The sequence below is a fragment of the Gossypium raimondii genome, chromosome 3, assembly GCF_025698545.1.
Source record: "Gossypium raimondii isolate GPD5lz chromosome 3, ASM2569854v1, whole genome shotgun sequence".
Taxonomy (NCBI): Eukaryota; Viridiplantae; Streptophyta; class Magnoliopsida; order Malvales; family Malvaceae; genus Gossypium; species Gossypium raimondii.
In genome coordinates, this window is record NC_068567.1 from 43,176,075 (window position 1) to 43,200,707 (window position 24,633).

Here is a 24,633-nt window from a genome sequence, read left to right on the forward strand (position 1 = left end):
CATTCTAGGGACCGGCCTGTCCTCTCTTAAAATAAAAATTATTATTTAAAATATTTTAAAAGTTTAATTTAAAAGAAAATAAAATTTACTTTTTAACTCCCTTAAAATTATAAAATTTATTTTTAAAATTATAAAGATATAGATTATAAAAGATTAAAATTTTATTTTAGCTGTAAAATTATTCTGCTTCACCTGATTATCAGTATTCCTGTAGCATTACAACCATGGACTCAAAAAGACGAAACATAAAAGTGATTGATGTAATTTGGCGAAATCTAATGACCTAAAATGTAAATTACATGAAGAATATATATTAATAAAGTTTCAAGTGATTTTTATATAAATAAATGAGAAGGAGATAGCAAGCAGGTGATTTGAGTTGTAATAACATGGAGGAAGTGAAAGAGTATCTATACGTGTTACCTTCGAGAATGCTAGAGGAAATTAGCTCCGGTGAATCGGAGCCAGTGGATGCGGTCATCTTTGTTGGGATTTCTTTGGTATTAGGAATCGCTTCCAGGCATCTTCTTCGCGGCACCAGAGTTCCTTACACTGTCGCTTTGCTCATCATTGGCCTTGGTCTCGGCTCTCTCGGTTCGCCTCTTCCTTCCTTTACCACTTCTTATTTATCATAAGAAAATTTAAATTAGCAGCACAGGAGAAGTAGGATTGTCCATTGGACTTTCATGGAGTTTTGACTTTTTTATTTTTCTTTTTTCTATTTCCAATATATCAAAATTTGTTAATTTCGTTGTTTTGATGCAAACTTCATTTGGTTTTTATAATCCCTTTGCCACCAAAATAGATCATTAACTTGACTCATCTAAAGTCAATATTGTAAGTCACAAGATCTAAGCTAAGATTTTTCTTCTTTAGTTTTGCCAGCAAATTAGTTCTAATTTCTGGGCTTTTCTTTCCATCTGCTTTTCTCTTCTAATATTACTTCGATTTTTGATCTTCTAAACCAAATTAAGTATACTGATATAAGTTCAACTTTGATACTTTGATACACTGACTGGAGTTTCCTTCTTAACTCGGTGAGTTAAGAGTTTACCCTCTTATTATTGTTATTATTATTATTATTAATTCTAAAACTACACAAAATTCATTCTTCTTCTCATAATATATATATATATATATATATATATATATATATATATATATTATTTCTATTATATATACACGCCACTTTAAAGATTAAAAAAAAAACAATGCCATTTAAAGGGTTAAGACATGCCACTCCACAAGCGAAACTGATTAGTGTATCTTTTGTTTCGTTAATTTTTGAGAAATTATACATTATTGAAGTGATATATAATCCTAGAGTATATTTAGAAAAAGTGACCATAGTAGTGCTCAGCTTTACTTGTTAAAGTTAAAAATTTACAACGTCAAAAAAGAATTCATTCTTAATGTTTTAGCTATTCTGGATACAATCCAGCTGGTGGAGTTTAAGAATCCCGTCAGGTGGATGGGATAATTTTCTTAATATATATTATATTCCATATTCCATTTCTGAATCTGAACTCTTTTAAGTGGATTTTTTTTGTAAGGCTTTTAAGTGGAAGTTAGTTTACAATTTACCAGTGAAAATTGATTTCAGTTTGTAAGCAAGATAGCATAGCCATAAACAAGGTCTTAACTGGAATTATGATTTCATTCTTGATTAAAAGAAAAAAACTTGGCACATGATTCCAAGATACTGGAATTGGTGGCTCATTCAAGTTCACAAGAAACAATCTCAAGGTCATAATTTCTCTCTATATAGGTGTAATGTGTATTTTAATATTTAGTGAATTCCTTTTCAACTTCTATCGCATTTTTTACTGCTGTTTCCTGGTTGTAACGTTTTTATTGATCAATACGCGAGGATCAAGATATGGTCATGCTAAATTGTTTGGTTGTTGCAAGTTTGTTGCTTTTATTTCCTGTTCTTTATAACTTGGTCTTTTACCATTTCTTTTAGTTGTCCCTGGAAGTTATTTACTCAATGTCAATGTGATTGATCCTTGCTTTGCAGAATATGGTACAAGTCATAAATTGGGAAGGATTGGTGATGGCATTCGACTTTGTAAGTTTTTTAACTTCATTTTATTCCCTTCCTTAGGCAAATTTAAGATAGTTTTGATCCGAAAAAGTACCTATATTTCATCAAGAATCAACAAATTTAAGGGTGTTACTTCTGATTTGCAGGGAACAACATTGATCCTGACCTTCTATTAGCTGTTTTTCTACCCGCATTACTTTTTGAGAGTGCATTTTCTATGGAAGTGCACCAGATAAAGGTCTGTATTTTCACCTTGGCTTATAAGTCTTAAGAATTTCACATTCACAGTTTTACTGAAGAAAGAATGCTTCTAAATACCAGTCATTTGAATTCTTTAATTCAAAAACCTCTGTTCTATCCAATTGGTATTTTGTGCTGACAAACCAACCAACTGATCCAGTCACACTGTTCTTTTCTCTATTTGATGAATGGTAGATTTGCTTGTCTTATTTGCTAGTATTGTACCTGTTTGTGCTGGGGAGCAGTGAGGGGTGTTATCCACTATAGGTAGATTTGGGGGTTTTAATGGCTTATTTTCAGGTTGATCTCTCAACCTTTAGCTAAGGGCTTTTAGTTGAATGTTCATCACCTTCTACACAAACTTGTTTTACAAGGCACCTTATGTAAAATTTAAAAATTTGTAGCAGGTCTTCTCTGAAAGGAAGAATGTTAACTATCAATCCTCCTCCTTCTCTCCTATAGGTTATTTGTGCGAATCAAAGCATATTTGTTTTTCTACTATTTGGTTATTGATTGTCTTGCTTCATTTACCACCTTTTTTCCATGTTTCGGGGTTGGGGAAAAGGAGAGGGAATGGGAAGAGAGAAGAGGAGGAGGAAGGAAGGGGCATTTCTAGCCCTCTATTCTTTTTTGTTTACCGTCCTTCCCTTCAATCCCATTCTAGTAGTAGTCTTTATTCTTTCTTTAGTTTTCTTTCCCCTTTTGTCCATGCATGTCAACTGGTTTCAATTTTTGGTAACTACTTATGGTTTTAGGCTTGTTACTAGTTTCGGAGGTTTTTTTCTTCCCTCCTGTAGTCCAACTCATTTGTTTGATTTTTCATTTCCCAAAGAAAGGAAAGATTACCAAACTTTTACCTTTTACCTCAGCTGGTGTATGTTTGTAACATTATTCTATCCTTTAGATTATGACTTAAAACCTTATTTCTTGAAAAACTATGGTTTGGGTGTTAACAGAGGTGTATGGCACAAATGGTTCTGCTTGCTGGTCCTGGAGTTATTATTTCAACCTTCTGTCTTGGATTTGCTCTGAAGGTATTCCAGCTTCCGGGCTTAGAAAATTGATTTTTTTAATTCTGTAGTTACATTAGCTATATTTACCTTGCAGATCACTTTTCCATATGAGTGGAACTGGAAAACATCGCTGTTGCTTGGGGGACTTCTGAGTGCTACTGATCCTGTTGCTGTTGTGGCTTTGTTGAAGGAGCTTGGTGCTAGCAAAAAACTGAGCACCATAATTGAAGGAGAATCCTTAATGAATGATGGGTATTTAATTTAGAAATTTATTCTTTGATCTTTTAATTGTGCTGTATAAAACACTCCATGTTATTTGGTGCATCAGATTATTTGAAGCCAACATATTGCTTAAATATATTAAATCTTCCAATGTCATTTCATGATTTTTTTTCTTTTACATATGCTATAACTTTTTGTTAATTTGTGTGTGCAGGACAGCAATTGTGGTCTATCAGTTATTCTTTAAAATGGTAAATGGAGAGAGCTTTAGTTGGGATGCCATTGTTGGATTTCTGGCCAAAGTCGCTCTTGGAGCGTAAGTATCCTTCATTTTCTCAAGCAACTATCACAGAGAGATTAAGATGTATAATGAATAAATAACTAAAGGGGAACTTTGTCACAGACAAGTCCTCTAAATGGTTCTCTCTGAGGCAATAGTCCTACTTGCCTTCAAGCTTGAAACCGATTGACCATTCACTCTGCAACAGTCATTTCTAGGAATCATCTCTGATTTTAGGACTCTCCTCTTGGTTTCAGTGTCGGCCTTGGAATTGCTTTTGGGATAGCATCTGTTTTGTGGCTTGGATTTATTTTCAATGATACAGTGATTGAGATTACATTGACAGTTGCTGTGAGCTACGTTGTTTACTTCACTGTATGTTTCTCTCCTATCTTTTAGACACCTTTCTGAAAGGTTTTTCATCACATTGGCATTATTGCAATCTATTATAAACTTATAAATGATAATTAAAGGTTTCTTAAATAGGAACTTCAAATGATAATCCAGATTGAAGAGCTAAATCTTGAGTCTCAATACCTGTTTGGCTTCTTGTTCCTGTTTCACCCTATTACCTCTATGTTCTGAAGCTTTTGGTTTCATTGAGCTGTTTGCTCCCTTCTTCTAATCTTATATTGTTATATAATTCAAAAAAAAGTGAAACATATCAGGGTAAAACAGCATAAGAAACAATACAATCTCCAGTTTTGTCCAACTCATGTCTTCATCTTCTAGGGAGTTCTACAGGAAGAAGTCTTTACTTTTTCTCAGTTGTAGTGTGCTAAAGTTTTAGCCATTAACAACTAAATTAGCATCATGATTTTGTATATTTGAGTTAAGAAACCACCTAATTATAACTGAGTCCAGTCTTGTTCATAACAAAGTTTTTTCATCAATTTATTTCTAATATATTTTCATAAGAAAGGTGCATCTTTTACATAATCAGTCTGAAAATATAGTCAAATGTAATAGCATATATAGCATGCAGTAATTTATCAACTTGAAAGAGCTCCATGGATGATAACTTGATGTGCATTTTATGTTATAGGGTCAAGAAGGTATTGAAGTTTCTGGTGTTTTGGCAGTGATGACTTTAGGAATGTAAGTAGAACAGCTCTGCATGATTCCTTTCTAATTCAAGAAAACAAATCTCTTGAGGTTGTGATCTATGGACAGGTTTTATGCTGCTTTTGCGAAGACAGCCTTTAAGGGTGATGGTCAGCAGAGTTTGCATCACTTTTGGTATGCCTTGTGCCTTTCTAGTTTTGTGTAATATCCTCCTATCTTATTAATGATTTCAAAGGTGTAAGTGGAGTATGCAGTCGTTTCTTGCATGCCTGAATGATTTTGTTGATGAAAAAAGAAAGGAAGAAAAGCCAATCACATAATGCTGTGTACAGTGTCTACTGTGACTGCTAGGAATATGAAATGTCTTGGTGGATTTTGATGCATATACGTTTATTTACATATATGTAATGTGTTAACTAAAATGAACTTCATGGGCATTTACCTTTAACTATGTTATCACCTTTTCTTTTTCCGTCTTCAGGGAAATGGTTGCTTATATTGCAAATACATTAATTTTCATCTTGAGGTAAGGCCTCATTAACCTCTATGATCCTTTATCTTGTAACTTAGCTTATTTCTTATTTATATATATTATAAATTCTCAACTGCTTAAGTTCAAGTTTATAGTCTTCTACAGTTGAGATTTGATATGTAGTTGCTTTGGAGCTTAGAAATGATTGAAACGAATAATAAGCCCTACAGGTGAGACCAGGTACAATTGAGGCATCATGCCTAAAGGTCTTAATTATCAGTGAAAACATTTAAGGTGATGGGTATACTGCTAACAGTACTAAATGGTTTTGCGAACATGTATTCTTCAGAAACTATATCTTAAGCTTTCTTAATGATCTGTTTCAGTAGATAAAAGACATCTTAAATATATTCATACTGCAAGACAATGTTTCCGAAAAGTATAAGCCATCAGTTTTACTCATCAGTAACATGAATAAAGCAGACTGGTTCCTTGATTGCAATGCCTTGAATATGTGGCAAAGGCATGTCAACACATTCTTAATATTCTTTGTTGTTGACATACTGGACATTCTAGAAGTTTGACCCAAAATAGAAATGGGTTTTATCTTAAAAGGAGGTTTTAGTTTTTTTGGATAATTGAAGTTGCAAGTTTTATCCCCGGTCACTAGAACTAAAAGTCCAACACTATACCAATAGGCAGCATGACTATTTGCCTTAGGAGGAGATTTCAATTGTGAATGCTAGAAATTTTTAAATTTTAAAAAGGAAGTCTTTGCTTATTTTAATTTTCTCTGTTAAATATAGAATTAAACAAAAAATATTTTTGTGATATAAAAAATGGTTGGATGTCCCCATTTCACAAAGCATAAAAACTTTTATGTAGGAGAGTAGTTCAACTGATTGGATCTTCCAAATTTACTAGGAGATTTAATGGAGTTCTTTATAAATTATCATACCATAATTGCATAGAATTTGTCACTTGATTCTCGTTTGCTTGTATTTTTGTGTTCCTTTTTGGCCAATTACACTTGTATCTTTTATTTAATCTCTGATATCATGACAACAATCAAGATAACTAATAGGGTTGATATTAAAATCAGACTAGCAAACAGACTTTTATTTCCCTAACTGTTTTAGAAAGGGTGCCAAAAAAAAAAAAACTTAATTACTTTCTTTAAATTAATGAACTATGACATTTTGAGTGATGAAAATATCTTCCATTGATAAGATATTTGTTTTTTCTGTTGCTTTTGCAGTGGAGTTGTTATAGCTGAAGGCATTCTTGGCAATGATAAGATATTTCAGAACAATGGTACTGCTCACTTTTGGTTGGTCAATTTAGAAGAAAATGGCTTTCCTTTTTATCTTTTCAAGATCAAATCGGTAATGAAAAAAGAACTATTTGGGACACGATGAGTTTCTAAAATTGGATGCTAGAGTATAGTTAATTTCTTTACATGTTTAGAGCAATAAGCTCTCCGCAAAAAGTGATTGAAAACAAAAAAGAGCGTGGTAAAGGATATATAGAACTTAATTTCAGTACCTCTTTTAGCAATAAGCATACCAGAAAAAGTTATTTAAAAAGGATCCTGCTAAAAGATATATAGAACTAAGAGAGTGACAAAACAACATGGTATTAACTTAGAGATCTTTTGGATTAGTTTATGATACTTGTTAGTTTAAAGGCACTATGATTTGGGATAAATCATATATTACACTATAAAAGAAAGCACATTAAGCTCTATCAAGTTGGCACTATCTGGTACCCAATGCTGCTTTGAACAGTATTATTTTTTATTTTTATCTTTTAATATGGAAAAGAGTAATATTACTGTATTTGAAAAAGTTTGTCAGTTAACCATCTTCCAATTTATTTTCTCTAGTTAATCGCACTTAACTATTGGAGTAAAGAAAGTTTTATATTTCTTACAGCTCTATGCTCTTTATCATCTTCTCTCAAAAAATCTTGTTCATTCTCTTCAGCTTATGTTTTTACTAAAGTATACAAGGTTCCATAACTCTCATCGTTCCTCTTTATGTCTACCCAATGAAACAACTTTTGGGTCGTGGAAAAATCATAAATCTGTTTTTGTTTCAGGAAATTCATGGGGTTATCTGATTCTTCTGTACATCTTTGTCCAAGTATCACGTTGCATTGTTGTTGGAGTATTGTATCCATTCTTACGATATTTTGGATATGGTTTGGATTTAAAGGAGGCCGCCATCCTAATATGGTCGGGGCTTCGGGGAGCTGTTGCATTATCACTTTCTCTCTCTGTTAAGGCAAGTTTGCATGGATTATCTCCTACATGTTTATGTATATATATTGTACATGAACTCAACTTCTTGATGGCTGATTATAAATGCTTAGGATTTTATTGAATGTAAAATTTTGTGGCTTTAAATTTGCACATCTCTTGATTATGTTTTGCTGTAATTTTTTAAAGGCCAACATGCCAGCTAGTATTGAAACTCTTGTATGTTTTCTTTAAGATCTTCATATGGCATAGCTTTCAATTCTAAGAAATTAATTGGCCAAAAGCGAGCTCTATAACACATCCTTCTCAGTGTATAAAGCAAACAAAATGCTACATCATCTGCATGCATTGTGATGATTACTATATTATATTAAGATATTTTTTATGGTTTAATACTGATTTAAATTTATTTTGGTTGAATTCTTGATTGTGTTTAGCGTTCCAGTGGTGGCTCATTTAATCTCAGCTCTGAAACTGGAAGCCTGGTGAGTTTTTGCGACATGCTTCCTGATCATATCGTAATGCTTCATCAATATATAACTGGAAAATCACATCGATATTATTAATTTACTGCAGTTCATTTTCTTCACCGGTGGAATTGTATTCCTGACACTTATTGTGAATGGATCAACTACACAGTTCATTTTACATTTTCTGGGTCTGGATAAACTATCAGCAGCCAAGGTAATTGCTCACTTACTTCGCTGAATATTTTAAATCCACCCCTCCCACATGGTGTGCCGGTTGCTTAATATTTAAAAGATTCTAATTTTGTATTGCATGATTTTGATGGATAGGTTTGATCTTTTTGAATTCTGCTTTTGACTGAAATCCTGTGGGAATAATCTGGGCTAGTAAATGGATAAATATTTAAATCTTTTTCAAAATCGTGTTATTGAGCATCCAACCCAAAACCTACTTGCAATGGTTAAAGGGATCCAACCTGAACATTTGACGAAGCATCTAATGTAAAATCAATTGGAAATAGAAAGCGCAGTCAGAGTTGAATAATTTGCTACATCAAACTCAATACTTAACTCTTCTGGGGGTAATACAACTTGAATATATTATGCTGAAAAATTTCAATTGCAGCTCTAATGGTTTATAAGGGTGACGGTATTATTTTGTCGAATCAATAAACCTTTTGATAATTTGACTGAGACGTAGTCAATGATAAAGATTATTAAAATGGTGTACCGTTGCTAAAGATAAAAATTGGAAAGAAATAAAAGGTCAAAATTTGCTATTAGTCCCTGTACTCTGTATAAGTTGTGGATTTAGTCTCTATACTTTCCGAGTTTTGAAATTTTAGTCCTGACCAAATGGTAGCAATCAAATCTATTTGGTTAAATTATATTATTAGTCTTGTGCTATGTGTAAAGTTGTAGATTTAGTCCATGTTCTCCAAGTGGATCATTCATAGTCACTATGTTTCTCAAATTTCAAAAATTCAGTTTTAATTCAAATAATAGTCGTTAAATCCATTCATTAGGTTTTTGTGAGTAATATGTGAAAATAGCAAGCTCACATGACATTACACAAGCAATAATAAATTTGCTGCATCGAAATTTAAAAATAACATAACTTAATTTAATGAACTTGATAGCTGCTATTTGGTGAGAACTAAAGTTTTAAAATTTGAAAAGTACAAGGATTGTGAATGACCAAATTAAAGTACAAGCACTAAATTCATAACTTACACATTGTACAGGGACTAATATCAGAATCTAACCAAAAAAATATGCACTTTTCCTGAATGGTGCATCTGGCAATGTTTCTGAAAATTGAAAATAAGTAAAATATGTACTTATTTCAAATTTACTTATCATATCATGTTAAACTCATGTTAGACAGAATAATAAGAAAATGTAACGGATATTATTGTGTTAAAGAACTTCCCTATATTTTCCTTCCAAGGTATTTTGTCTGAGTTTGGATTAGTCTAATTAATTTATTTAAGTTTATGCTTCTTTTTTTTGTGTGTGTGTGTGTGCGTGTGGGTTTGGGGGGGTTAGAAGGACATTGTTTCATGTGTTTTTGTCTTTTCCATTACTTTTGTTGTAAGATCCCATTTTCTGTTTTGCCTTTATATTTGCTTCTACAGAAGCGTATACTAGACTACACAAAGTATGAAATGTTGAACAAAGCATTCGAGGCTTTTGAAGACCTCGTAGATGATGAGGAACTTGGACCTGCCGATTGGCCTACAGTAAAGAGATACATTACAAGCTTACACGATTTGGAGGGGGACCGTGTGCATCCTCATACTGAATCTGAAGCTGATAATGACCTGGACCCTTCAAACTTGAAAGATATAAGAATACGACTTCTAAATGGTAAAAACCTCACTTTCTTTTAGTCTTGCTGCACAATTTTCTATTATTCTGATTGTCAGTGCAATCATGCTTTCTGTTCCTGTCATTGATGCATTAATCCTCTCAAAGCTGGGTTACTCTGTCAAGAGCATGAACTCTAAACCTGGCACTTTTCTCCTTTTTATCTTCGTCTTTTTCTTCACTTTTTAATGATACCAGATTTTAGATGTTCTTTGCGTAGATGCGATGGGTTGATGTGTTGTTCTTATATAGCAAGTATCCTTGTACAGAGATTTTTTGTGCTTTCAATCACGGATGTATTGCCAATAATCAGTTTTATTTCTTAACTCCCTACTGAAATTTCATGTTTATAAACTTCCGGGATCTTCTAGCATTCTCAAAGAGGATTTCTCTGATCACTCTGTTCTGAGAACTATGGTGTAACTGTCTCTGATCACTCCAGGATCTTAGACTGCATTTAATTATTTCCTTGAAATGGAAAACCCTGCTGCCATGCTCTTCAATATTAAACTTTGATTCAATTCATATGGAAATGTTGCTTAATGGTTTGTGGCTAATTTGAGAATTGAACATTCTTGAAACAGGTATCCAGGCAGCATACTGGGAAATGCTTGATGAAGGGAGAATTGCACAAAGCACAGCAAATCTGTTGATGCAATCTGTAGATGAAGCTATTGATACGGCATCTCATGAACCTTTATGTGATTGGAAGGGCTTAAAATCTAATGTGCAGTTCCCGAATTATTACAAGTTTCTTCAGACAAGCATGTTCCCACAAAAATTGATTACATTTTTCACTGTGGAAAGGCTGGAAAATGGGTGTTGTATTTGTGCTGCATTTCTTCGAGCTCATAGAATAGCACGACGGCAACTTCATGAATTTATAGGTAATAATCTTCCCGTGACGTATCCCATTGGCTTTCTTTTCAATATTCTCACAATTTTTTTCCGTATATTTGGTTTACTTGAAACATAGGCTTCCAGCTTCCAATCCTTATATTTTTTAAAAATGCATATTTTACATATTGCATGCCTAATTGTTATATAGATGCCAAGATCTTGTACACAATCTAATTCTCATGGCTTTAATCTATTGTTTAAGATGTTTATGGACATTTTTGACAAAGAAGTGAGCCAAAATGAAAAACAAATCATTTTGTGAATGTTTGGTTTTCAAAGGAAAAACTCCTGTACCTTGCCTTAATCTCCACCAGAAAATGGTTATGAAATCAATGAAATATAGTTACGAGGAACATAAATATTATCAATGAACTTATACAAGAATATAGGAGATATCCGCTTAGAAGATAGGTTTGCCTCATTAGAATTGGGGTACAATTGATGTTTCCTGAAAAAGTGCACTTGGAAGACAAATATTATCAATGAACTTATACAAGAATATAGTTACAAGGAACACAAATATTATCAATGTAATATAGTTACGAGGAACACAAATATTATCAATGAACTTATACAAGAATATGGGAGATATCCGCTTATAAGATAGGTTTGCCTCATTAGAATTGGGGTACAATTGATGTTTCCTGAAAAAGTGCACTTGGAAGTTGGGCACAGTTCTGTCTTTCGATTTCTGTTTTAAAGCATTTTTTTCCCTTGCCTTTGTTCCTTAGAACTGAATCTGATCTTTCCATTACTATGAGAAAGCTGGGTGGTACATTTATATGAAAGCAGCATTTCATGAACAAAAAACCCTATATCTATGAAAGAATTTCCTTCTTTAAATAAGTTTTCTTTCTATATTGACAATATGATCACTAGAGTAATCCAATCTTTTGAAAAAAGTTGTTTATTTCTTATAAATTCACTTCTATTTAGGTGACAGTGTAGTTGCTTCTACTGTAATTGCTGAAAGTGAAGCTGAAGGAGAAGAGGCGAGGAAGTTTCTGGAAGATGTCCGTATAACTTTTCCTCAGGTTTGTAAACCAATTGTATTTATCCAATACCCTTTCTCATCTCAATTTCCTTTTTTCTTCTTTTAGTGAGAGCATTTTTAGATTACTGAGATGACTATATTATTTTAGTAGTCTGTACTTTAGGTTTATTAAGCTGTTTTAAAAACACGTTCAGGTTTTACGTGTTGTGAAAACAAGACAAGTGACCTACTCAGTACTGAACCATCTGATTGATTATTTACATAACCTCGAGAAGGCGGGGTTACTGGAAGAAAAAGAAATGCTTCATCTTCATGATGCTGTCCAGGTAGCTTTCTGTGATCTTTGGCAAATTGCATGTTAAGGTGGTTTGTTCCCTTGATATTGTGTTACACTAATGATACAATATTATGTTTTTCCCTTCCTTTTTTTCTGCAGACTGACTTGAAGAGGCTTTTAAGGAATCCTCCATTAGTAAAGATTCCAAAAATAAATGATATTATAAGTGCTCATCCTTTTCTAGGCGCCTTTCCTTCTAGTGTCCGCGAATCACTAGAATGTTCTACAAAAGAAAAAATGAAAACACGTGGTATGACACTTTACAAAGAGGGCTCTAAACCAAATGGTATTTGGCTTATTTCAAATGGTGTTGTCAAGGTACCTAAATATTTATGCATGCAAGACAAAGCTTGTGAAATCTTATTAAATATATAACTTCAGTTTTTTCTTCTAAACATATCTCGAGTTAAACATTGTCATTTGGCAGTGGAAGAGTAAGAGCATACGAAACAAGCACTCAATGCATCCAACTTTTACTCATGGGAGTACGTTGGGCTTGTATGAAGTATTGGTTGGAAAACCATACATCTGCGACATGGTCTCAGATTCCGTGGTTCTCTGTTTTTTTATTGAAAGTGACAGAATACTTTCAATGCTAAGGTCGGATCCTGCACTAGAAGATTTTCTGTGGCAGGTAAAATTGTTGCTTATAATTTGGCTATTAAATTCTCCTAACTTTAGCTTACAAATGTGAAAGTCAACAATCTGCGGTGTCATTTGAATTGTGGTTAATGGAGCTCTCTGTTTCTGTTTTTCTGCCGTCCCAGGAAAGTGCTATTGTACTTGCCAAACTCTTGTTTCCTCAAATATTTGAGAAAATAGCGCTGCATGATTTGAGAGCTCTTGTGGCAGAAAGGTCATCAATGAAAACATACATTACAGGGGAAACAATAGAAGTGTCTCACCAATCTGTCGGCTTCATGTTGGAAGGGTTCATTAAACCCTCACATGCTGAAGGCGAACTCATTAAGTCACCAGCAGTTCTTTTGCCTTCACAAGGGAATCAAAGTTTCTTGCATGCAGATAAGTCAGGTGACTTCATCATCTTTATAATTAAATTGTGTCCTTAAGGTCTCATTTGTTTTGTGGAAAATAATTTCCAGAAGTCATTTTCCACAAAGCAAACTGACCCTTAATCCTTATCTATTTCCTTTGGTATCACCTTCTGTCCTTTGCTTCCTTCTCTCCTAGACCTGTTATTGACCATGATTATTAGTATTGGGTATGGCCTGCCTAGTACCCTGTTAGCTTTATATTAGGTGGAGAGGCCTAACTTCAATATAAGACGATAGAAAACCCTATATTTAGCAGATGGGATTTCAATTACTATGAGACCACAACCCCTTATGTGAGATTAATTGGGCCAAAATGGAACTTGATTGCAGTTTCATAAACCAAGCATTATATATGCTCCTTTTTTGCTCTAAAGAAAATCAAGTTGACTACTGATGTTTAATGAAAACAGGTTCTACAACAGCCAGTTTTTCTCATCAGCGATCCGGGTATCTACTTGAGACAAGAGGAAGCATAATATACCAAGTTGAGACCAGAGCAAGAGTAATTATATTTGATATTTCAACACTTGAAGGCAATAGGGTTTTGCGGAATAATTCATCTTCATTTAACCTTTCACATAGATCTTTAACTAGAGAACATGGAGGTCTTATGAGTTGGCCCGAACATTTCTTTAGGGGAAGACAACATACACAAAATCATGACGCAACTGATCAACAAGTAAACAGATTGTCAGCGAGAGCCATGCAGTTAAGCATATTTGGCAGTAAGGTATGTGGAGTCAAAGCATTGATTACTATTACCACACAGAACGCTTCTGTTTTTGGATCTAACTGCATTCTTTTATGTTACCATGAAAAGGTAAATTTGCCACAGCGTAGCTGGAGTTTATCAAGGATGAATCAGTCTCAGCCAATAAACAACCCGTCATATAATAGATTTCTTTCATTCCCTGGCCATCTACTGGTCTCTGCCGGATCAGAAGGAGCTTCTACTATGAGGAAGAATCACAAAGAAGCTGGAAAGATAACAAGGCGAGTTCCCTCAGCACAAGCGAACAAGATGGACACGAAAGAGGGTCACGTAAATGATGATTCAAGTGATGAATCTGGTGGTGAGGATGAGATCCTGGTAAGAATCGATTCGCCTAGTGTACTATCATTCCACCAGGCTTCTTAAAGGTTTGTCTACATCCTACCTATTCATGGCTGTGATTTCTTGTTCAACTGTTGTATCATTATAGGATTGCTTATAGTGTCTTTTATGTGTAACATAATATCTGTAGTTTGGTTATGAATAAAAGCTTGTTTAATTCATGCACCAAAAGAAGAAAAAAAGAAAAGCTTGGTTTAATTCGACTCATCTCCTCGTTTTTCCATTCAACTTTATTGGTTAACAAGTCTTTGTTTTAGAAAAGAGGGAGCTCAATTTCTGTATCAGTCCTGAAACTATGGATTTTTCATTAATTATTGAATTAAATGTTTGGATTTGTGAAATTTATACTTAGATGATTAAATCAAAATTTTTTATTGAAATTCAGTGGTATAATTTAGTTGGTAAAGATTAAAAAAAACCATATTTTTAATAAATGAGTAAATAATATAATATGATTATTTTGTATTTTTAATTCTCTATATAATACATAAAAATAATAATCTTGTTTCAATTTTAGATTAGAAAATTTGTTTGTAACTGGAAAAGCAATTAATTTGTTTCTTGTTTAAATTGATGTCCAGACAAGAGCTTGAATAAGACGCTGTATAAAGACATTAAGTAAAGAGAGTAAAGGTACAACCAAAATCAGCACAACACTCTCCAAATGATGCATCCATCCATTCGAATAGACTACCTATATATAGGCAAAAATGAGGCAAGTTCTCTTAGTAAATTTTGTTAAGATAAATTTGTCAATTTAGTGCGTAATAATCTTGTATAAAAAGCTTCCATATCTATCCCAGAATAAGGTTTTATAAGATGAGTAAAATCAGCAACTTAATCACAAGAGTAAATGCTTAAAGGATAATGATAAGCCTTATAGGATAAGACATGTTGATCTCCAAATTCTTCAACAATCAAATTCGATAACCATTATTTAGAATGTGATGAAACACACTTTGAGGATCATTAGCTTATAGAAAAAAGTAATCATGCGGGTCAAAGTAAAAAAAGCGAACATCTAACTTCGCTTGAGCTGTAACACTTTTAAAATTATTATATTTTAAAAGTAATTATAAACCGAGATAGTGTACAATTGATTTCTCGATAAAGTAAAATGAGGAAACGAAAATGGTAAAAGAGAAGGTTGAGGAGTATCAAAGAAGGTTGAGGAGTATTAAAGTGGTAAAATGAGGCTCTTTCGACATACTTAAAGATCTTTTTCTTAGCGTCTTTAGCATAGTTTTTCATTGTTTATAGATTTTAAGTTAATAAGTGAAAATGCCTTGTTTTTTGCCCATTTTGTGACCAAATTGGCCAATGATGCCATTGGGAGGCTGAACGTGTGATTGAGTGGTGTAAGGACGTGTTGGAGGTTGAAAATGATCTCGAAGGAAAGGGTATCACGATATCCACACCTTGGAATCGCGATACCTCCGACATTATTGAAGGTTGAAGACACCCTTTAGTGGTATTGTGATATCCACCCTTCCAAGAAGACCCAATGTTCGATACTGCCCGAGGTATTGCGATATCCACTTCTTGGTATCGCGACATCGCCTTCGTTAAGGGGACCAACTTGGACAAAAAGGGTAGTCTTTGTCCACCTGGTTCACCAATCACCCATGTCCCATGTAGGGGCATTTTTGGTAACGAAAATGCATTAGAAGACAACCTAAAATAGCCAAAATTGGCTGAGGAGGAGAGACACACACATTAACTTAGTTTTAGGTTTAAAGTTTTCTCTCAGTTTTTTTGCACTTTTTTAAGGTTTTCATTTTCTTTTCTTCTACCTTAGTTTAAAGTTTATTTTTCTGCATTTACTTCTTGTTCTTGATGTTCCTAGTGTTAGTAAAGTTAGTTATTACTTTAGCTTAGGTTTATTTGCACTTTCAGTTCCTGTACCTTGGTTGTAAAACATTTCTAGCTTTAGTTTAATGTATTCCAATTTCTTCTACTTTAAATCTGTTAAAGTTTGTTCCTTTTATGTTTATTGCTTTAGATTTTCTTGTTGAATGCCTTTGGTTTCATGTTTTTAAAGATTCTTAGCATAAAAATCAGAACTTTCCTATTTTTATTAAGTTTTCCTTTAATGGCTGCTTTGTTTTTCATTTCCATGTTTATTTCCGTTACTTTCAGCATGAGTAGCTAAACCTTAAAGAGGAGTTGGTTGATGCAGATGAGGGTAAACTGAAATTTTTGTATAAGGTCTAAATTGTAACAAATTGGACTAAATTGAATGAATCTAAAAACTTAGGAAGTGATGCCCCTAAGGGAATATTTAGGCAACTGATATTGGAATGTAATCTTGTTGCGCACTTGTTCATTAGTCCTAGATTAATCGGTGAGGTCGAAAGATAAATCAGAGCTAATTCGTGTAAATCGGTAAAATTGAGATCGGAAGATAAAATGGAGCCACTTAATAATTTATGCGAGTTAAGCCCCTTGCTTGAGGACAGGTGAACCACATCAAAATCAACCAACCACCATTAGTTATTTAATTGGATAGTCCTTTATTTTATACTATTTGCAATTTAGTCCTTAGATTAGCATATTTTATTTTCTTGCAATATTTTCTTGTTATGAATTGTTGTACTATAAAATCGTATTAGTAACCACTTAGACTCTATCGTGTATGCTATTTATTACTCAATTACCATCTCATTTGAGTTTGATCCTTGGAATACTCCGGTGTTCCATTGTAACACTATAAATATTACAACTGACCTATACGCTTGCAGTAAAATCGAGTTTTAAAAATCGTTTTATAAATTCGTTGTTTATGCGCACATGCACGATTCTGGTCAACTTTCATTATATACGCTCGGGCATGCACTCCAGAACTTAGCTTAGTAAAACTTTCCTTGGTGTTCCCTACACTAAGCCAGATTTTGCTGCCACTCCAAACTTAGTCTCCTGTTGGAACTTCTAAGGTCCATGAACAGATTGCTCTATGTTTGCTTCTATCTTGGAGGGACAATCCTTAACTAAATGATCCTTGGATCCACATCCAAATTATGCTCCAGAATGTCTCCAACACTCTCCTCCATGGCTTTTGCCATGGTGCTCACAATTAACATTTCTCATCACTCTAGAACCTCCAAAGCTTGCCATCGAAGCAGCTAGTCTACTAAATCCTTCACGCTTGAAACTCGTAGGATGTGAATCTCTTCTTGAGGTTGTAAAAGTATGATCCCTGGGCTTCTTAAAACTTGTTGGAGGTAGAGGGATAGACTTCCCCTTTTCATCATTTCTTCTTCAAAATTCCTGCTCCTGTCTCTAATAATTGCTTCCATCTTATGAGATTTGGTTGTCATAGCTGCTGGACTTTTACATTTAGAAGCTGCTACCAGAGCATGAATTTCATCTCTTAATCCCACTTAAACTTATCACACATTTCCTTCTTTAACTTGAACATGCTCTTAATAATTTTGAGTCATATTCCATCATAGACATCCTTCATTGTTTAAGATACTAAAATTCTTTCTTCATTTTCTCTACATACATTGTTTACATACCTTTCTCTGAACTTCTTCAAAATGAACTCCCAATCAATCATTTCTTCAGGAGTAACACTAATCAATGTTTCCCACTATTGATAGGCTTCTCCTTCTAGTAACGATATAGCACATAAGAGGCTATCTTCTGGTGTACATTTCAATTCTTTTATCACTTTGCATACTCGAGACAACCACTGCTCAGCTACAGTGGGATCATCACCTTTGTCCCCAAAAAATTCCATAGCATCTCTTTTACGAATTTCTTTCACAGGGTCTACTTTATTTAGAGTTGCAATCGAAATTGAGGGTGCAGATGATGCTGGGCAAACCACTTCTGGCTGTGGCTGCTGAGGCTGGGGTGCTTGAGTATTCCCCATAAACTAGTCAAACATTTGTGTCATCAATGTGAAGAATACATTTCTAAAAGTAATCCTAGCATTACCCATACTGTTTGCAGGAGTTTGCTCTTGAGTAGCAGGAGGCATATGACTTTCTATCTCTTCTCCAATAGCTTCCTTGGACCCTTTTAACATTTTTTTGTCATATCGGTACAAGAAAATCCAAATTAGTTCAAACAATAAGGACTAAACTAGAGACATATCATGCATGATGGGGTGTACACAACCTTCGATTTTTCGAGATTCGACTTAACCTTGGCTTTGATACCAACTTGTAACACACCAAACTTGATCCTTTAATAGGATTTGAGTATGATGTGTCACTACTTAACACTTAACTAACTTATAGTAAAATAATCTGGCGGAAGCTTTCCGAAATTTTACAAGTTAAAAATAATAAAATATATTGTAACTGTTACTTTACTAAAGTTTGAATAAAGTCATTACTAATTTATGATGACATTCAAACCACATAAAGGAGAAGCTAATAAGCGATTTGTGCAAGTATACACGTCAAATCAAGTAATAGAGTAATGAGTGAGTATCGTTCTCATGAGTATCAGATTGAGGCAAAAAAATGGTCAAGTTATTATAATAAAATACGATTACTGCTATGGTAAAACTATGGTAAGTATGTAATGGCAATTAAAAGGAATAATGGCGTATGCAATATGTGGAATTAATGAATAATTGGAAATGCTATGGAAAAACGAGAGTAGAAATGTAATGGCAATTATGAGAATTACTATGGGAATATTATGTAAACAATCAACTAAATAACTAAGAATGATATGGTAAAGATATGGCTGCAAAGAATAAAGGATATATGATGTTGATTTGGAAGGTCGGGATTAGTAAGAACCTACCTTACTGTCAATAATGCCTCGGCAAAATCATACCCAATTTACTACTCAGAAGAGTTCTAAAATGGTCTGTTTCTTTCAAAAGCAAAAACCTCAATTTACCTTGCCCGTGTCTATAGAAATTAATGTGGTGCCTTGCACTGTTTTCCTTCTGTATGAACGCTACTCCATGTTTAGAGTCTACTGCAAGTACCGATTGAGTACTTGCTCATATCATTCAATTCGATCCAACTAATCCAACCTTTTCAGGATTAGATTTAGTTTATGGGCATGTTGAACAGTCATCTATGTCTAGGGATTGCACGCATACAATTAAAAATAAAACAATTGAATGAAACAGTAAATTGATTTAGATCTATGCTTCAAACATTAAAGAAAATAAAAGTTTCATCATGTAATCCCAACCCTATGAGATTTAGCTCATGGGTTGGCGAATAAAAATCAAAACCAAAATATCATCCAACATCGTTTTTATCAAATCAATTCACGAAGGAACAAAGTAAGAAATACGGAAGATTTCGAGAAGACAGCTTTCGCTTGTCTAGTTCACACTCCAGTGGCATAGTGTCCTGCAGTAGTTGAGAGGGACTGCCTTCGTCTTCCTCTTTCTATCTTTGCTCTGGTGCTACCATCTATTTTTGCCTAAGGCTCTCCACACTCTTGTTTTTTTTCCCCTATTTGTTCGCTTTTTAGGGTTTCCTCATTTGGCTTTTTATAAGCTTTTTTCCTAGAGTAAATCTAACAACCCAAGATTATCTTCTCCTCTTTTTAGGCAGATTTTTCTGGTACAAGTACAGTTGGGTTGAAATTGGTATGCATTGAGTGTTGACTTGGTCTTTATGGAATTGCCACGGCATTCGTGCTGACAAAATGTTCAACCTTTTGCCCAGAAAACCTTCAGTCCTTTATTTCTCATTCCTCAACCTGCACATACCAAACCACCAAACATAGCCCTACCACAAGTAATTAAAAGTACCTAATGTTTAAACATAGTCCAAGCTCCTAATGCAATGATAAAAAGTACTAATGAAATGCCCTAAAATGAAACGAAATGTACCTAAGTACAAGTAATTGGCTAGGTCTAAAGGCATGAAATATAACTCTTTTCAAGAGTTATCACACCCCCAAACTTGAGTTATTGCTTGTCCTCAAGCAAAATATGCATGAATGCAAGAATTTCCATAGCAACATAATTACTTTTGGACTGTTAGACCATTTAAATAGCATTTTTTACTTTAGTTTTCAATAATCTTCTGTGTCTAAAAATTTGATCAAGTTTCATAAGATTTTTTAGCAAAGGTAGTGTAGAAAATTTTACCCTAAAAGAAAGAAAAATCCTAAGTATTCATACAACTTGCACTATAGCAAGTATCTCCTAATTTACTTAGTTCATCTTTTAACTAACTTAGTTTTCTTTATTTTTTTCATCTGGCCTTATACATACTCAATCACATATATATTTGTTTATTATGCCTATTTTTTACTAGGGGATCCAACTCGTCATATGACTATTTGACTCGACAATTACAATGGAGCATACACTAAATTGTCGAATACTCAATCATGTCACGATTTGAATACTCACTCATAAAGCTAAGGCTTTTGACTAAAAAGATGGATGGAGCAAACAACTACCCCCTTAGCTACTCAACCTATTACCATAGTGGAGTGCCCTATACTACTTCTTATTCTTTTTTTTACGCACTCTTACTCAAACTTGCTTTTCTAATCAACAACATAATGGAGCAAACAAAATGTTGCTAACCTACTCAGCAGTTCTAAGCATTGGAGTATTTATGGCATTTTTTAGATTATTTTTTCCTTAAATTTTCTTAAACATTGCCACTTTATTCATTATTGAGTATTGCCATTGTATTGAATTTAACTTTTAGAATCTCTAAGTTTATCAAAAGAAACTTACAATAGATCAATTGTAATTGGAATTAGGACATCATAATTTTAGGGGTCAATTTGCGAGCAAATTATCCTAAGCTAACGTCACCTAATCCACTATTACAACTTTCTAAGTTTATAGAAGAATTAAGCTCCTTATCGAACATCACAGAAAAAAACACACTCATCACACTCTAGACAATTCCTGGTAGTCATATGTGCCATGCCAAAATGAATGAAAAAAGACCAAAAAGTTAAAATATGATCAACTAACTATTTAATGCAATGTTAAATGCTGAACACACCCCCAAACCTAAGGGATGCCTTGTCCTCAATGCATGTACAGATATGAATCATGAATAGAAGAATATATATGTACATAATAAGATGTAATAAAGGGAGAAAAACTTCCCAAGCTTGAAACTGAATTGTGGTACTTTAATTGCAATGAGTATTCTTTCTTGCACTCATCTTATAGCGCGTCGACCTTTTAAGTAAATTGAGTGGTACATCCTCCTCTTCATTATCAAATCTGGTGAGTTCATCAATAATACAATTGATCTCACAATCTTGTTCAGTCATCAATTCTGTAGAAAGAGATGGAACAGTCGCAGTGCTATCAATTGGAGGTGCAACTGAGGGATTTACTTCCGCTTCGTCCTCACGGTCAGTCTCAATGCTGATAGACTCTATTTTCTCTGGTTCTTCCTCTAGTGCTTTGGGTGCATTCTCTTCATTGGTAACATTCGTCTCAATGGGGTCTTCATCATCGATCCCTTCCCCTACAATTTATTAAACAAAGGAAATGAAATAACTAAGAGAATTTTTAAATCGACAAAATAAAATAAAAATAAAAAATAATTTTCAAAATGTTGAAGTTAAACATCTTGAAGATCAATGAACAATTTGTCTCGCTCTACATGAGCACTACAGTAGTGCTTCAAGCGTTGTCTATTAACTTTAAATGTGTCCCTCGTTTTCATGCCCTTGACATCAACAACTCCATGCGGATATACTTGAGCTACCAAGCATTTTTATCAAAATCGAAAGGTTTATTTTCTCAAGCAAAATGCACAAGGGTCTTTGCTCAAATGAATCTTAATCACTATCAGAATTGTTGTGGCAAAGTCTTGTGAACTCTTCCTCCACAACTATTTCTATCAAGTTAATGGCACGCCATTCTTCATTCTCATCAGCACATTTCAGTGCATTAAATACATTGAACATGACCTGATGATCATTCATTCTCATGGTCAGTTCACCTTTCTGCACATTGATTAAAGTTCTACCTATAGCAAGAAAAGGTCTTCCAAGGATAATCGATACATCTTTGTTAGCTTCACATTCTAAAATAATGAAATCGGCTGAAAAATAAACTTATCTACTTTTACTAGCACGTATTCAATTTTACCTTTTGAATATGTGTAAGACCGATCATCTAGCTATAGCGTGACTGTTGTGGGTCTTGCTTTCCCAATTCCTAACTTCTTGAAAATAGATAGAGACATTAGATTTATACTTGCTCCTAAATCACATAATGACTTACCAACATAATGATTTCCAATTAAACATGGGATAGTGAAACTCTCTGGGTCCTTCAAATTTAGAAGCAGCTTATTTATCAATATTGCTGTGCACCTTTCAGTGAGGGCAACAATCTCAAATTCTCTCAATCTGCACTTCTTTGACAATATGTCTTTTATAAATTTCACGTAGTTGGGCATTTGCTCCAAAGCTTCTACTAGCGATATATTGATATGGAGTTGTTCAAAACCTCCAAAAATCTTTTGAACTGAATATCCTACTTGGAATTGTGAAATCGCTGATGAAAACGTAAAGGTGGTTGTCCTTCAGGTTGCTAATATTGTTTTGCATGGCATTTTATTGACAACTTGATCTGGTTTTGCCACAACATTTTGCTGCTTACCTTTTTTAGGTTCAGTTTGTTTGTCAGATAACTCTGGGATTTTTACATGGTTGTTATTCAAGTTATTTTCTCCTGCTGTGGCATCTGGAGCAACATCATAAAGCTTAGTTCCGCTTCTAAGAGTGATGGCCTTGCACTGTTCCTTCCCTTGTGATCTTGAATTCTCAGTATCGCTTAGCAATGCTCCTTGTGGCCTTGAATTTAAAACTTCGCTATTTGCCCCACTTGATTCTCAAGAGCTCATAAAACTTTGGATTACAACGTCATTCTTGGTCATACTCCTTTAATAAAGCTTCAATGGAAGTAGAAGATGATGCTTGACCGTATTAAGTATTTTTCCTCGGCATAGGTTGAACATAACCAAGCGATGCATTATTGGCCTTCTGTCTTACAATATTGTTAAATTTCCCTACACCTTGATTACTCCAACTAAAATTAGGATGCTTCTTCCACCATGAATTGTAGGTGTTGGAATAGGGTTATTATTCCAGTTAAAATTACCCATGTAGCACAAGAATGTTAGGTTTGATGGGCATTCATCGAACATGTGATCTTTACCACAATAAACACACGATAGCTCGGTTGATTTCATCTCCTAAATTGTAGCAGGCCTTTTTATTTTTTTAATCATATTAGCCAAAAAAGTTAATTGGGCTGTTAAAGAGGTGATTGCATCTAGCTCCATAGTACCAGCAGCTCTCTTGCTCGTCCGAACTCTTGTGGTATTTATAATCATTGTTGGTAATCTTTTCCAAAATCTCATATTCTTCATTATAGGATTTATCCAACAAAGTACCATTGGCATAAGCATCAACTACCATCCTCATATGCGCATTCAACTCATTATAGAATATTTCCATCCGAGTCCAATGTTGAAATCCATGCATCAGACACTTTCGAATTAAGTACTTAAATCGCTCCGAAGCTTCATATAGTGTTTCATCCTCCAATTGCCCAAAAGATGTGATGTCATTTCTAAGCTTGACATTCATATTTGGAGAATTATATTGTAAAAAAAACCTCTAGCAAAGATTATTCCATGATGTCAGTGTTCCCGACGACAAAGCATTTAACCATGCTGTCGCATGATCTCTTAAAAAAATGGAAATAGTTTAAGTCTCAGGGCGTCTTTAGGCACACCCTGTTGTCTAAGCGAGTCATAAACTTCGAGAAAAAGTCTTAAATGCAATATTGGATCTTTAATGGGTAGTCCACCAAACTGTCCTACTATTTGGAACATCTAAAACATTACCGATTTTAATTCAAACTGCTGAGCCTGTATTAGTGGTCTGATTATCCCTAGATTTAGGTCATCCAAAATTTGCACAACATGCTCTCAGATTGGTCTATCTCGGTCATTTATCACCCTACAAATAGGAAGATTAGCATCTTGACCATTCAGATTATCATCGAGACCAGGATCATTTCCGTTCCTAGCCATTTTTTGTAATTCTTTTCGCCCTCTTCGTAAAGTTCTTTCAATCTCTAGGTCAAAATTATATTCCTTTTTAGCAGGAATGCCTTTTCTCATGCACTGATAGAAAATCTATAGAAATTAAATATAACTAAGTTAAATACACTAATGGAATTAAGTAAAATAACAAAACCAAATTTCACCAAATTGATGATCATTGGCAACGATGCCAAAAACTTGTCGCGTATGAAATAATAAGCAATTTTTGCAAGTATACACGTCAAATCAAGTAATAAAATGATG

At 34.0% G+C, this 24,633-nt stretch overlaps 1 protein-coding gene and 1 non-coding gene across 2 annotated transcripts; both read left to right on the plus strand.

Moving 5' to 3' along the window:
• The first annotated feature begins 281 nt into the window (after positions 1–281).
• Positions 282–14,542, plus strand: LOC105794342 (sodium/hydrogen exchanger 8). Its single transcript, XM_012623481.2, has 23 exons — positions 282–594; positions 2,021–2,071; positions 2,194–2,285; positions 3,244–3,321; positions 3,395–3,552; positions 3,737–3,838; positions 4,060–4,177; positions 4,848–4,900; positions 4,976–5,041; positions 5,349–5,393; positions 6,598–6,653; positions 7,440–7,624; positions 8,037–8,084; positions 8,176–8,283; positions 9,704–9,935; positions 10,520–10,822; positions 11,772–11,869; positions 12,024–12,155; positions 12,266–12,484; positions 12,594–12,800; positions 12,934–13,198; positions 13,632–13,951; positions 14,042–14,542. Exons 1-23 carry the CDS (start codon positions 390–392, stop codon positions 14,357–14,359), a joined length of 3,459 nt encoding a protein of 1,152 aa, XP_012478935.2. The 5' UTR covers positions 282–389; the 3' UTR covers positions 14,360–14,542.
• A 9,250-nt stretch (positions 14,543–23,792) lies between these two features.
• LOC128040183 (small nucleolar RNA R71) lies at positions 23,793–23,899 on the plus strand. The gene has a single exon (XR_008194841.1). It is a non-coding gene; the product is annotated as a small nucleolar RNA R71 (small nucleolar RNA).
• The last annotated feature ends 734 nt before the right edge of the window (positions 23,900–24,633 follow it).